The sequence below is a fragment of the Alosa alosa genome, chromosome 3 (genome assembly GCF_017589495.1).
Source record: "Alosa alosa isolate M-15738 ecotype Scorff River chromosome 3, AALO_Geno_1.1, whole genome shotgun sequence".
NCBI classification, from domain to species: Eukaryota; Metazoa; Chordata; class Actinopteri; order Clupeiformes; family Clupeidae; genus Alosa; species Alosa alosa.
The window spans coordinates 974,328-990,502 of NC_063191.1; the positions used below are offsets into that span (position 1 = coordinate 974,328).

The 16,175-nt window shown below is 43.8% G+C and overlaps 1 protein-coding gene across 1 annotated transcript in view; it reads left to right on the plus strand.

The window, feature by feature from the left end:
* Positions 1-16,175, plus strand: part of LOC125292213 (protein FAM124A) — a 52,541-nt gene that overhangs the window by 26,777 nt on the left and 9,589 nt on the right. The window contains exon 6 of the mRNA XM_048239418.1: positions 6,040-6,628. Coding sequence (XP_048095375.1) covers positions 6,040-6,628 — 589 coding nt within the window. The remainder of the gene's footprint in view (positions 1-6,039; positions 6,629-16,175) is intronic.

The window sequence follows — 16,175 nt, forward strand, 5'->3', positions numbered from 1 at the left end:
ACTATGGCTACTGAAAATGTAAGGTTCATTTAGCAAATGTTATTTTGAAGTGTTAAAAAACATGTGTTTTAGAATTTCCGAACAAAAGTGGTGATAATTGACAAGAAATTAATGATTTTAAATCTCCGCTTAGCATTCTAATAACAGAAGGGGCACATTTATGTTGACCACTACAACATGACTCATTATGTCTGTAACTCTATAAAACACTTACTTTTACTTTCATAAAGGAAGCACACCATCCAGCACATACACATGGAAACCGATATTTTAGGTACTTGGCCACGAACTCAAAACGTGTCTCTCTGAAGCTCTGTTCTAGAATCTTTGCTCTGAACGCTCCGTTGCTAGTCAACATCAAATAAACGAAATGAGAATCTTTTCAAGGTGCGATTTGTAGGATTGTTACCGAACGTTCTGTTGGCCAAAATCAAAACACTGGTGAACGTTCTCAAGACTACCAGACGCGAGCCTCTTCTGGGTTGCCAGATGTAATGAAGACTTAGCTAACGTTAGTTGACCTGCAGCTGCTGTCATGTTTCTCCAACCATGACCCAGCTACACATTACGGAAACAGTGAAAACAAAAAATACCTCTCTAACCAACGTAACATAATTAGCTGAAGTTAGCGATGCAGATGAAGTTTAGCATAGGCTACCTGTTGTGGAGAAATAGCCTATGGCCAGCTCTGCGTCAGACTTGATATTCTTCGTTTGACGAAGACGTCACCATCTCAGGAAGCTCCTCCGATGTCCACTTAATTTGTTTCTTGTTTTAATTTTGGAAATTTGCCTGCCTCTTGTAGGCGTTCATGACTACAACTGACAGCTGTTGACAGTTGGCCTTTGCTAATTTGGCAACCCAAATGGGAGGACGCTAGCCCATTATTAATACGCTATTCTAGAATTAATCGTTCAAAACATAAACGAAAATTCCAAGAGATTCCGCCCGTTTTTTCATGGGTTTTACGGGGTATCACGGGTTAGAGTAATGTTGTCAAATAAGCCATTACTTCAATTCATCGTGTTTCCTCACTCTCTGACAACATATGGTGATCATTTTTGGAATGGTTACAGTTTATTTTCCATTATTTCCTACATACTGGACCTTTAAAAGTGTACGTGTGATTACGAATGGATGTGTGTGGTTTGCAATTAGAATAAACAAGAAATAACATTTCCAATAATTTCCCATGATAAATTACATAATATTTGCACCTTCCTTACTTGTGAAGCTCTCATTCAGATTTCAAGTACACTAGTGAAATGTAATACAACGTTGCCACCTAGCGTTCAGATGTAGGCTATTTAACATTAACGTGACATTGCTTGCTTATTCTTTCGTCAACTCCATGCTTTTAGGAAAACAATCTTTTTATCATAGTTCCCTCTTCAATGAGCAATTACCAGCTCGTTTTTGTAACAGAGATAGCTGTTTATTGTCCCTAGGTTTACAGAAACACCTATTCATATTAATACGTAGCCTGTGGAGTGCTGCCGACCACTGTTCATTCACGCCCAGAATGCCTTGCATGTCTTTACAACAAAACAACACAGTAAAACCTAAATGCCCGTAAACATATGCATTTGCATACTTGTAACATTTTTAATAATACTCTCCCATCATGATATTTAACAATAATGAAAATTTTAATTTGAATACCGTCATTGTGAAAATAACTGTACTACGTCAGCAATTAATAGCTCATGTTCTCCTTACCATTTCAGTTTGTAAGTCCATACTATCCCATGGCAGAGCAAGGATTTCATGATTGGGCAAGGTTGCCCGGAGATATTGTGGCTGCCTAGAGACATTGTGCATACTTGGAAGGCGTTGTGATAGATGTACCAGTACAACTGCAAATGTGGAAGGTGATAGTTATCAAATACGGTGGGTGGTTTGCCAAATGCTGGAAACTTTTGGAATGTTTTTCTTTTTTTTTTTTTTAGCTTATGCACCCTCACATTGGAGTCCCGAGTTCAAATACAAAATTTGGTATCGATATGTGACAGTGTTTCTGAGATATGGACGACTTCCTGTTTCGGAGCTTTGCCGCTGATTTCGTTTGGCTGTGACCGGCAAATGCTTTCGAAAATCAAAAATCCTTCTGGTAACTTTTGTGAGGCTTGGTCCAAGGATAATGTACGTCAAGTTTCCTTTGTGTGAAAATTTTGTTTCGCTTTCTGTTCAATCCAATATGGCAGACAAACGACACGCCCACCTGACGTCATCTTCGCGAGCATCTTACACCGGTACTGACCGGACGTTTTAAAGTTGGAACGGTGTCTCTGTCTCAAAGGGCCTAGGCGCTAGAGCTGACAAAAAAATAGGGAGATGGGAAAAATGCAAGCACACTTAATTAATGTTACAAATATCGCCTAGATATCTGTAAACATTAAAATCAGAGGATATAGGCTACGTATAGGACAGATAGGACAGACTCTGGTGAGTTCATGCTTTGTGTTATCGCAGGATTTTAGGATAGCCTATTATGGCAACCGATTGCATTCCGAGCTACAGTCAACTCTAGCAGGCATTAAATGACTGGAGACTTTGTGAATTTAAAGATTGTCATAATGTGCTGTCTCTGCTATTGCTGCTTTTGATCAGTGAGATCTGCAATCTCCTGTGGTGGGCTGGACATAATGTAGTGTCATCAAAACGCCTGCCCAGATTCCCCTTTCCGCCTTAACGCATTCACACTGGTGCCGGAACGAATTTTCTCTGCAAAATGTTGAGGGTGCTACAGGGAGTACATTTGGCCAGACACTTCGTCCCGCCGTTCTGCCGGTCTATGGACATGCGTTCCGCCATTCTGGTACATAAAATGGCGGGGATTTTGGCAGTGTGAAAAGGCTTAGTGACACAAACGGATGATCACACACACTGTACCCCCTCCCTCTCTCTCACACACACACACACACAATCATACTCTCTCTATCTCTCAAACACACACAGACACACACAATCATACTCTCTCTATATCTCAAACACACACACACACACACACACACACACGTGAGATATTTTTCTTTCTGGGTGTTGATAATTTGGTGGTATTTATTCTTTCAAGAGGGGTGCCAGTGTCCCGCCTGAGGCACTTAGTGATGTTGGTTCTGTTAGTTGTTTCTTGTTGGAGCCTTAGGATCAACTGGATGAGGGGACTCTTTTCTGTGTTCAATTCTTGGCTCTTTAAGGCTATGAAGTGATAGGATGTGGGGTCGCTTGTTTTTAAATGTTGCCAGAATTTGATGGCTCTCTTTTCAATTTTTAGAAAAAGGGGGAACTGGCCGAGTTCTGCCCTGCATGCATTAGTTGGTGTTTGTTTCTGCATTTTTAGAATGTTCCTGCAGAATTCTGCATGCAGGGTTTCAATTGGATCTTTGTCCCATTTTTCAAAATCGTGATTTGTTAGGGGACCTGTTAACGGTCCCCTAAGTTCCTTATGATTTAACGTTGTGATTTTTGGCACACCCTACTGGCTGTGAGTGGTAGGGGTGCTGTTACCTGCCGTATTCTATGTTTGCTCCCTAACCAGGTGATCCAATTAGCCAGGATGCGGTGCACCTGGCCAGCCTCTTCAAAAGGCCCATTCTGGACCTGGTCTGCAGAGCATTTTCTGGGTTTTTCCTGCTGGTTGCTACCACCTCGTCGTCGTCATTTTTGCCGGTTTTCAAGCTTTTTGCCCTTTGTAGGGAACGTAAATAAATACCCCTTTTGAGCCTTAACCCAGTTGTTGTTCTCCAATTTATGTTGCGTAACAGGACCCCACACTTCACTGCCATATAGAGCAATAAGCTCAATAACCGAATGGAATATTTTGAGCCAAATTCTGATTGGTATTTTGATTTCAATAGATTTTTGTATGGCATAGAAAGCGCTTTGTGCTTTTTCTTTCAACTCTCTCACAGCCAAGCTGAAGTTTCCGTTAGAACTGATTTTCAATCCAAGGTTACTATAATTTGTGACATGTTCTATTTTTATTTTATTTTATCAAATGTGAAGTTGTGTTTGTTCCCCTGACAATTTGTTCTCTTTTGGAATGTTAATACTTTAGTTTTTTTGTGTTAATAAGTAAGTATAAGTATATATACTTTTTTGATCCCGTGAGGGAAATTTTGGTCTCTGCATTTAACCCAATCGGTGAATTATTGAAACATAAACAGCACACAGTGAACACACAGTGAGGTGAAGCACACACTAATCCCGGCGCAGTGAGCTGCCTGCTTCAACGGCGGCGCTCGGGGAGCAGTGAGGGGTTAGGTGCCTTGCTCAAGGGCACTTCAGCCGTGGCCCACTGGTTAGCACTCTGGACTTGTAACCGGAGGGTTGCCGGTTCGAGCCCTGACCAGTGGGCCACGAATAACTAATCATTAAGAGATGTACAGTATTTCGTAATATCTTTATTCTAATTATGTTTCCCATTGTAATCGTGCAATTTGTAATGCTTTGCATGGACGCGGCGCTGGTGTGCGTTCATGAATGATAGAAGGATGGTGCGTGCACCTGCCAATATGACTGTTGACATGCGCTCTTAAAATAGCATATGAACAACTCGCCATTGACTTCTGACCAGGTTTAAGTGGTGTATGATAGTGATTTTTAGACAACGCGCCAGGCCCTTCCCTAGGTTGTTAATTGCCACACCCTGGGCGATGTTTAAAAAAATAAACGCAAAAAATACCGAATTAAACTTTACGCTGGGGTGGAAAACGAACTTTTACGCCATTCGCTGGTGTGCAAAATACAGCCCACAATCTCACACTCTCTTCCTCTCTCTCTCTCTCTCACACACACACTCACTCAAACACATAAACTCACACTCTTTTCCTCTCTCTCTCTCTCACACACACACACATTCAAACACATAAACTCACACTCTCTTCCTCTCTCTCTCTCTCACACACACACATTCAAACACATAAACTCACACTCTCTTCCTCTCTCTCTCTCTCTCTCACACACACACTCACTCAAACACATAAACTCACACTCTTTTCCTCTCTCTCTCTCTCACACACACACACATTCAAACACATAAACTCACACACTCTTCCTCTCTCTCTCTCACACACACACACACACTCAAACACATAAACTCACACTCTCTTCCTCTCTCTCTCTCTCTCACACACACACTCTCTTCCTCTCTCTCTCTCTCTCTCACACACACACTCACTCAAACACATAAACTCACACACTTCCTCTCTCTCTCTCTCTCTCTCTCTCACACACACACACACACACAGTGTGTATCTCTCTGTGTTCTTGCTTGATGGGTGTGTGTGTGTGTGTGAGTGTCTGTCTGTGTGTGTGAGTGTCTCTGTGTTTGTGCATGTATGGTGTGTTCTTGCTTGATGAGTGCCATACAGAGGTAATATTTAACCACTGTCCCTTGCCTTAGGGCATTGGGTGATGTATTTTGACCTGTTGTCTGTCCCTGATGTCCAAGTCAGATGGCCAGTATTTCCTTGTCTCCTGATTTCTGACCCCTGGGATTGGGCTTGAGAGCATGAGCTCTATATAGTTGCATATTTCTTTCTCTCTCTCTCTCTCATACACACACACACACACACATAAACATATTGGACTTTCCGCCGTATTGGATTTTATAAAAAACATCACAGTACATTGCACTATATGAATTAATTGATTTATTTATTAATTTATCTGAGGTGCGTGTGTGTGTGTTTGTGTGTGCGTGTGTGCGTGTGTTTGTGTGTGTGTTTGTGAATGTGCATGTGTGTGTGTGTGTGGAAGACCGTCTGCTACTGGGTGGGTGGAAGGTTAGGCAGGTGAACTTGCCTCCGTCTTGCATCATCTAACCACAACCCTCTCTCTCTCTCCCTCTCTCTATCCCTCTCTCTCTCTCTCTCCTTCCCCTCTCTCTCTCTATCCCTCTCTCTCTTCCTCTTCCCCTCCAATCTCCCTCTCTCCTTCCCCCTTCTCTCCCTCTCTCTATCTCTCTCCCTCTCTCTCTCTTCTCTCTCTCTCCCTCTCTCTCTCCTTCCCCTCCTTCTCTCTCGATCCCTCTCTCAGGTGCAGCCGGTGAGAGTTTGGCGTCGTCACACTGTTGCTCAGATCAGGTCTCATCAGGCTGCAGGCCCCTCCCCCTGCCCCTCCCCTCCTCCGTCAGACACGCCCCCGAAGCCTCCGTATGGCCGAGGCCCCGCCTCCTACCGTAACCGTAGATACCACCGAAACTCCTCCTCCCGCTCCCGCACGCAGACCCTCCCCCCGGCCAGGCCCCGCCCCCAATCCCAGAATCCCTTGCGGGAGCCGGAGGTGATGCGTGAGCTGTGGGCGGGGCGTCGCGCGCGCTCCTTCTGTGGCTTCCCCTCGGCCACGCCTCCTTTCCGCCTCAACGTGGCTGCGCTGGTGGGTGCCGTGGAAACCGACGTGGACACCGGCCGCCGCCTGAGTGGCACCGGCCTCGACCTATCGGTGGTGTCCGCCTACTCTCAGCACAGCCCACAAACCCCCAGTAGCCAATCAGCACGGCCCATCTCCCCTAGCCGCCAGTCTGCCCTGTCCGGCGCCGTCTCCGTGACAACCACGGCCTGTCATCACCCCCAGACGCCCCTTCAGACCAGGAGCAGCAACGGCTCTGACACACACACTCTCAGGAGCGCACTCACACACACACTCACACACTCCCAGCAGCACAGCACACACACACACACACATGATGCTTCTGAAGAGGAGGAGGAGCAAGAGTTTTATATTTAAGGCTCACACACTCACACACACACAGGTGCAGCAAAGCCTTCTGATTCTATGATGTGGTAAGCAGGACAGTGCTGCCACCCTCTGGTGACAAACGGAAATGCATATGAAAATCCGTAGAATGTGTGTGTGGGAGAGAGAATCTATATAATGTATTTATGTGTGTAGTTTGTGTGTGTGTGTGTGTATGTGTGAGTGTGTGTGTAGTTTGTTTGTGTGTGTGTGTGTTTGTATGTGAGTGTGTGTGTAACAGGGTACCCGATCCAAAAAAAGTCTTAAAAAGTCTTAAATACAACTTTCGGTTTTTAAGGCCTAAAAAAGTCTTAAATTGTCTGGGATGTCTTGAATTTTCGAAAGGGAGGTATTAAATTTGCGTATGGGACCGCCAGCGAGTGAGCGAGTGAAATGTTTCCATCCGGTTTCGTGTATTTAAAACGCAATGTTATTGACTATGAGGCTACGGGAGGAAGTGTAGTGGTTGCAGAGTGAAGATGTTTTTCACGGGTGTGGTTAAATATGTACAAATATGCTGACGTTTTGGTGGAGTAGAGGCCTGAGACCTACGCAGGCCGCCTACGTGAGCGGTAGAATGAGCGGGAGCAAGAGTTAGCCAGTTAGCGATAGGGTGGCCACACGTTCCAATTTAGGCCGGACATATGGATTTTAAAAGCACTGTCCAGCGTCCGGCGCAGCCTCAAGCCGGACGCACATTTGTCCTTTTTGGAGTTGCGCTGGGCATCTAGGATCTTTGCTCGGACGCAGCATCGTTTCACAAACTATGGACGTGAAGACTGCTGGTCAAATTATGTGCAGTGCTTCTGTCACTCGTCTTCTAATTTACTGTGCAAATTATGAAGGAACCACGGCCTGACAGAAAAAAAAATGTTTTCACTATCAGGAGGAAATACTGTACATGTTAAGTTGATCTGTTTGCATCTATTGTCCCATATGCAGCACAGCAAGTTAAAGTTAATCCACTGCTTTACATTTTGCATACCAGTTGTATCTAAACCAACCAAAGCTTGACTGAAACATTGTAAAACCATGCACATAGTAAATTATATAAAGTAGGCCTATTAAAATATTTAAATAGCTTAGTCTAACTTTGAAAAACATATTGAAGGGAATCCAGTCCAGTGCACATGTCTTTGGCAAGTAGCCTAGGCTACTACAGACACAGGTGAAGAACAGTCAGCCTCAGCCAGTAAGCACAACCAAATATGTACAGCCAGCTTCAAAAGGAAGCAGCCCAAACCCTAAAATTGGGCATTTATAGCTGTGAAGGTAATTCACACAAAAACTGTAGACATCGAAAATGGGGTGGGGTTAAAATTAGTAGGAAAAAAAAAAAAACTATTGCATAAAACAGTTTTAAGTTGTCGTGATGTCTTTTTTTGCCGTGGTATAGTCTTAATTTTACCATTTAGATGTCTTGAAAAGGTCTTAAAAGTCTTTAAATTTGCACTTGGAAAATGTGCAGATACCCTGGTGTAATGTATTCATGTGTGTGTGTGTGTGTGTGTGTGTGTGTAATGTATTCATGTGAGTATTGACCCATGTTTTCCTGGCTACTTGCTAGGTAGTAAAGTGGTAGCGGTGTTGGAATAATTCTCAATAAAGAGTTACTAAAACACTCTTCATCAGCCTGTGTGAGTCAGTTCACCTCCCACTTCACCCTCCTCACTCATTCACCTGTCACACACCTCTCATTCACCTCCTCTCATTCCTCCTCACTCATTCACCTCCTCATTTCACCTCCTCACACACCCTCTCATTCACCTCCTCACTCATTCACCTCCTCACTCCCCTCTCATTCACCTCCTCACTCATTCACCTCCTCACTCACCACTCATTCACCTCCCTCACCTCTCATTCACCTCCTCACTCACCTCTCTCATTCACTTCCCTCCTCACTTCACCTCTCATTCACCTCTCCTCACTATCTCCACCTCCTCACTATTCACCTCCTCACACACCTCTCTCTATTCACCTCTCACTCACTCTCTCATTCACACTCTCACTCATTCACCTCCTCACACCTCATTCCTCCCTCACTCATTTACCTCCTCAGACACCTCCTTAATTCACCTCCTCACTATTCACCTCCTCACACACCTCTCTCATTCCACCTCCTCACTTCCACCTCTCTATTCAATTCCTCCTCACTCATTCACCTCCTCACACACCTCTCATTCACCTCCTCACTCATTCTCCTCACACCTCTCATTCACCTCCTCACTCATTCACCTCCTCACACACCTCTCATTCACCTCCTCACTCATTCACCTCCTCACTCACCTCTCATTCACCTCCTCTCTCATTCACCTCCTCACACACTTCTCATTCACCTGTCACCTCATTCTACTCTCTCTCTCATTCACCTCCTCACACACTTCTCATTCACCTCCTCATTCATCTCCTCCTCTCATTCTCCCCTCCCCTCTCATTCACCTCCTCACTCACCTCTCATTCACCTCCTCACTCATTCACCTCCTCACACACCTCTCATTCACCTCCTCACTCACCTCTCATTCACCTCCTCACTCATTCACCTCCTCACTCACCTCTCATTCACCTCCTCTCTCATTCACCTCCTCACACACTTCTCATTCACCTCACTCACCTCTCATTCACCTCCTCTCATTCACCTCCTCACACACCTCTCATTCACCTCCTCACTCACCTCTCATTCACCTCCTCACTCATTCACCTCTTCACTCATTCTCCTCCTCACACCTCACTCATTCACCTCCTCACTCATTCACCCTCACTCATTCACCTCCTTATTCATTCACCTCCTCACACCTCACTCATTCACCTCCTCATTCATTCACCTCCTCACACCTCACTCATTCACCTCCTCACTCATTCACCCCCTCATTCATTCACCTCCTCAAACCTCACTCATTCACCTCCTTACTCATTCACCTCCTCACACCTCACTCATTCACCTCCTCACTCATTGACCTCCTCACACCTCACTCATTCACCTCCTCACTCATTGACCTCCTCACACCTCACTCATTCACCTCCTCATTCATTCACCTCCACACACCTCACTCATTCAACTCCTCACTCATTCACCTCCTCACTCTTCCCTCCTCATAATTTCACACCTCCTCACCTCACTCATTCACTCTCACTCATTCACCTCCCCTCCACACCTCTCGTGCCTCCTCCTCACCTCATTCACCTCCTCACTCATTCACCTCCTCACACACCTCTCATTCACCTCCTCACTCATTCACCTCCTCACTCATTCACCTCCTCACTCACCTCTCATTCACCTCCTCACTCACCTCTCATTCACCTCCTCACTCCATTCCTCCTCCTCACACACCTCATTCACCTCCTCCTCATTCACCTCCTCACACCTCTCATTCCACCTCCTCACTCATTTACCTCCTCCTCCCTCTCATGCCTCTCCTCATTCCTCCTCACTCACCCCTCTCATTCACCTCCTCTCTCATTCACCTCCTCACACACTTCTCATTCACCTCACTCACCTCTCATTCACCTCCTCTCTCATTCACCTCCTCACACACTTCTCATTCACCTCACTCATTCACCTCCTCCTCACCTCTCATTCACCTCCTCACACACCTCTCATTCCCCTCCTCACCTCCTATTCCTCCTCCCACTCATTCACCTCCTCACCTCTCATTCACCTCCTCACTCATTCACCTCCTCACACCTCATCTCATTCACCTCCTCACCATTCCTCCTCAATCGCCTCTTCACCTCCTCCTCTCGTTCCTCCTCACTTCTCGTTCACCTCCTCTCATTCCTCCTCATTCCTCCTCACTTCTCGATTTCACCTCCTCATTCCTCCTCCTCTCGCCTCGGCTTTCTGCCTCTCATTCCTCCTCCTCATTCACCTCTTCCTCCATTCCTCCTCCTCCGCACCTCGCAGAACCATCTCCTCATTCACCCTCATCATTCACCTCCTTATTCATTCACCTCTCACCTCACTCATTCCTCCTCGTTCATTCCTCCTCCGCCTCCGCTCATTCCTCCTCCTCATTCACCCCTCGTTCATTCACCTCCTCAGAGCCTCACTCCGTTCACCTCCTTGCTCATTCACCTCCTCCTCCTCATTTCACCTCCTCACTCATTCACCTCCTCACCTCACTCATTCACCTCCTCACTCATTCACCTCCTCACACCTCACTCATTCACCTCCTCATTCATTCACCTTCACCTCCTCACTCACTCATTCTCCTCACACTCCTCACCTCCTCCTCATTCACCTCCTCCACCCCATTCATTCTCCTCCCCATTCCTCCTCACTTCATTCCACCTCCCTCATTCTCACCTCCTCACTCCATTCACCTCCTCACTCCATTCACACACCTCCCACCTACACACACACACATACACTCATACATATCAAACACACTCCTCACACACACACACACTCATTCGCCAACACACACACCACACGGCCTAATTCTGGGCAGTGGAGGGCAGGCAGAGTGCTGTGGTACCAAGCTGGCTCATAATCCACTGGGCTAGGGCTGGGAGAGACAGAGACTTGCACACACACACACACACACACACTCATGCTCTCACACACACACACTCATGCTCACACTCACTCATGCTCACACACACTCATGCTCACACACACACTCATGCTCACACACACACTCACTCATGCTCCACACACACACACACTCCACACACACACACTGCTCACACACACACACACACACACACTCATGCTCACACTCACACACACTCACATGCACACACACACACACGATGATGATGATGGTGCTTTATGATAGTGGTGGTGATGATGATGATGCTTTATGATAGTGGTGATGATGGTGCTTTATGATAGTGGTGGTGATGATGATAATTGCTTTATGATAGTGGTGATGATGATGCTTATATGATAGTGGTGGTGATGATGATGATGCTTTATGATAGTGGTGATGATGGTGCTTTATGATAGTGGTGGTGATGATGATGATGCTTTATGATAGTGGTGATGATGGTGCTTTATGATAGTGGTGATGATGATGCTTATGATAGTGGTGGTGATGATGGTGCTTTATGATAGTGGTGATGATGATGATGGTGCTTTATGATAGTGGTGATGATGATGATGCTTTATGATAGTGGTGGTGATGATGATGATGCTTTATGATAGTGGTGGTGATGATGCTTTATGATAGTGGTGATGATGGTTCTTTATTATAGTGGTGGTGATGGTGCTTTATGATAGTGATGATGATGATGATGCTTTATGATAGTGGTGGTGATGATGATGATGATGCTTTATGATAGTGGTGGTGGTGATGATGCTTTATGATAGTGGTGATGATGATGCTTTATGATAGTGATGATGATGATGCTTCATGATAGTGGTGGTGATGATGATGCTTTATGATAGTGGTGGTGATGATGATGCTTTCTGATAGTGGTGGTGATGATGATGATGCTTTATGATAGTGATGATGATGCTTCATGACAGTGGTGATGAATGCTTTATGATAGTGGTGATGATGATGATGATGCTTTATGATAGTGGTGGTGAAAATGATGATGCTTTATGATAGTGATGATGATGATGCTTTATGATAGTGGTGATGATGATGCTTTATGATAGTGGTGTTGATGATGGTGCTTTATGATAGTGGTGATGATGATGATGGTGCTTTATGATAGTGGTGGTGGTGATGATGGTGCTTTATGATAGTGGTGGTGATGATGCTTTATGATAGTGGTGGTGGTGATGATGGTGCTTTATGATAGTGGTGATGATGGTGCTTTATAACAGTGGTGATGATGGTACTTTATGATAGTGGTGATGATGATGGTGCTTTATGATAGTGGTGGTGGTGATGATGATGCTTTATGATAGTGGTGGTGATGATGATGCTTTATGATAGTGGTGGTGATGATGATGATGCTTTATGATAGTGGTGGTGATGATGGTGCTTTATGATAGTGGTGATGATGATGATTATGCTTTATGATAGTGGTGGTGATGGTGCTTTATGATAGTGGTGATGATGATGCTTTATGATAGTGGTGGTGGTGATGATGGTGCTTTATGATAGTGATGATGATGATGATGGTGATTTATGATAGTGGTGGTGATGGTGCTTTATGATAGACTCGTGGTGATGATGGTGCTTTATGATAGTGGTGATGATGATGATGGTGCTTTATGATAGTGGTGATGATGGTGCTTTATGATAGTTGTGATGATGGTGCTTTATGATAGTGGTGATGATGATGATGATGGTGCTTTATGATAGTGGTGATGATGATGATGATGGTGCTTTATGATAGTGGTGGTGGTGATGATGGTGCTTTATGATAGTGGTGGTGATGATGCTTTATGATAGTGGTGGTGGTGATGATGGTGCTTTATGATAGTGGTGGTGATGATGCTTTATGATAGTGGTGATGATGGTGCTTTATGATAGTGGTGATGATGGTGCTTTATGATAGTGGTGATGATGATGATGGTGCTTTATGATAGTGGTGGTTATGATGATGCTTTATGATAGTGGTGGTGATGATGATGCTTTATGATAGTGGTGGTGGTGATGATGATTCTTTATGATAGTGGTGGTGATGATGATGCTTTATGATAGTGGTGATGATGATGATTCTTTATGATAGTGGTGGTGATGATGATGCTTTATGATAGTGGTGATGATGGTGCTTTATGATAGTGGTGATGATGGTGCTTTATGATAGTGGTGATGATGATGATGGTGCTTTATGATAGTGGTGGTTATGATGATGCTTTATGATAGTGGTGGTGATGATGATGCTTTATGATAGTGGTGGTGGTGATGATGATTCTTTATGATAGTGGTGGTGATGATGATGCTTTATGATAGTGGTGATGATGATGATTCTTTATGATAGTGGTGGTGATGATGATGCTTTATGATAGTGGTGATGATGGTGCTTTATGATAGTGGTGATGATGGTGCTTTATGATAGTGGTGATGATGATGATGGTGCTTTATGATAGTGGTGGTTATGATGATGCTTTATGATAGTGGTGGTGATGATGATGCTTTATGATAGTGGTGGTGGTGATGATGATTCTTTATGATGGTGGTGGTGATGATGATGCTTTATGATAGTGGTGATGATGATGATTCTTTATGATAGTGGTGGTGATGATGATGCTTTATGATAGTGGTGGTGATGGTGCTTTATGATAGTGGTGATGATGATGATGATGCTTTATGATAGTGGTGATGATGATGGTGCTTTATGATAGTGGTGGTGATGATGGTGCTTTATGATAGTGGTGGTGATGATGGTGCTTTATGATAGTGGTGATGATGGTGCTTTATGATAGTGGTGGTGATGATGATGGTGCTTTATGATAGTGGTGATGATGGTGCTTTATGATAGTGGTGGTGATGATGATGGTGCTTTATGATAGTGGTGATGATGATGATGGTGCTTTATGATAGTGGTGATGATGGTGCTTTATGATAGTGGTGATGATGATGATGCTTTATGATAGTGGTGATGATGGTGCTTTATGATAGTGGTGATGATGATGATGGTGCTTTATGATAGTGGTGATGATGATGGTGCTTTATGATAGTGGTGGTGATGGTGCTTTATGATAGTGGTGATGATGGTGATGCTTTATGATAGTGGTGATGATGATGATTGTGCTTTATGATAGTGGTGGTGATGATGCTTTATGATAGTGGTGGTGAACAAGTCAAATGAACATGATACCTCATGCTCAATCAGTTATTTTTAATATTGAATAGCAAAACAGTTTAACATTATAACAGGGGCTCTGGTCTACAAGTCCGTTGTGTCTGGCGGTATAAAATCCTTTAACCCTTTAGGCGCCAGGTTTTAAAAAAAACATCATTAGATTTTTACATCAAAATTTCAAAAGGCTATGGCTTGAAAGTGGTCAGAGATAAAGTCCTACTGTAAATGTAAAAATTATTGAGTATGAACAAAAGTTCATGAAGGGGTAAATTTACACATCTATTTTGCATATTATGACGTCACTGGATGACAACAACCTCGAATTATGCACATTTCAGTAAATACTGGATCATGAACATATATTTGAGCAGTTTTGCTTACTTTTTTGTCATTTCACCCACATAACACCTGAACAGGAAAGCAGTCACATGTAAACCAACAATAGTAAACTATTACTATAACCACAAACCCTATTCTACTATACAATAAAGTAGCCTGGTCAAATCAGTTCCTATCGCGGGTGACTTTGTAGTTCTTCAGAGCCCTATTTTTACTACCCCTGCTGTCTTTACTACGTCCATTACGGACACCATCGTCACCTTTACCACTGGCACCTTCAGCTACGTTGGGCAGAGGGTCGACATAAGCGTGGTATGCTTAGTGAACACTGTCGGAAAGACGCACCTCCATTCACAGACGCACCGTGACTAGACGATCGCTCATACTCTCCAAAAGGCAGATATTCTCCTTCAGAATCAGACTAGGTAAATAACAGACCCAAGACTTCATCGCATGTGAACTTTTTCTTTAACATTTGGTGTATTTCTGCTTCAATTTGTGCAAAACTATGGCCTGCATTACTTCCGTGTTATGGAGTAAATGCACGTCTTCTTATGTGTTTCTCGCGTGTAATCGTGTGTAATACCACGTCCATTACGGACACTATCATCACCAGAGGTGGGACCAAGTCACTGTTTGGCAAGTCACAAGTAAGTCCCAAGTCTTAGCACTCAAGTCCAAATCAAATCAAAGCCAAGTCGAGTCCAAGTCCAAGTCCCAATCTTTTTCAAGTCCTGAACAAGTCATCAGGTACTCTTCACTTAATAATGGCATTATTAGAATATCGATCATAATTTTAACACTTCCATCTAATCCACAGAATTGTTTTTTATAAATACAGATTAAAATATGTTCAATGTTTCTGTCTTGAAATCTTTTACGATATACGCATACAATATACACATGTGCATACCTGAGTAATCTGTACAAAACGGATAGCTATGACAAATATATATATTGTTTTTCCAAACTGCGGAGCCCACTGTAAGGATGAGTAATAATTTGACTGATGGCATTTCACTGCACTAGGCCACAGATTTGCCTGCTATTTATTAGGCTGTCTGCCAGTGGCGACTCATAAGGGAAGCCAAGGTCAACACTTTTATATTATTTAAAAGATAATAATGACCCAGTAATTTTGTTTTAAAGTATTAATTTCTTAAGAAATACTACACATTTGATGCTGTTTATCTCATTTGTAAATGGTGCACTGTCACTTTAAGCCCATTGTGTGCCACTGTCCACACGTTCTCATAATGATCTTTTTTTTACCAGCTCCATTCCTATGGCTAGTCCACAAACTCAAACATTGTTTGTGCCACATGTATAGCACAATATTAACAATGATAAGTATGATATTAAGTTGGCACAAACAGCTTTCATTCCTTTGG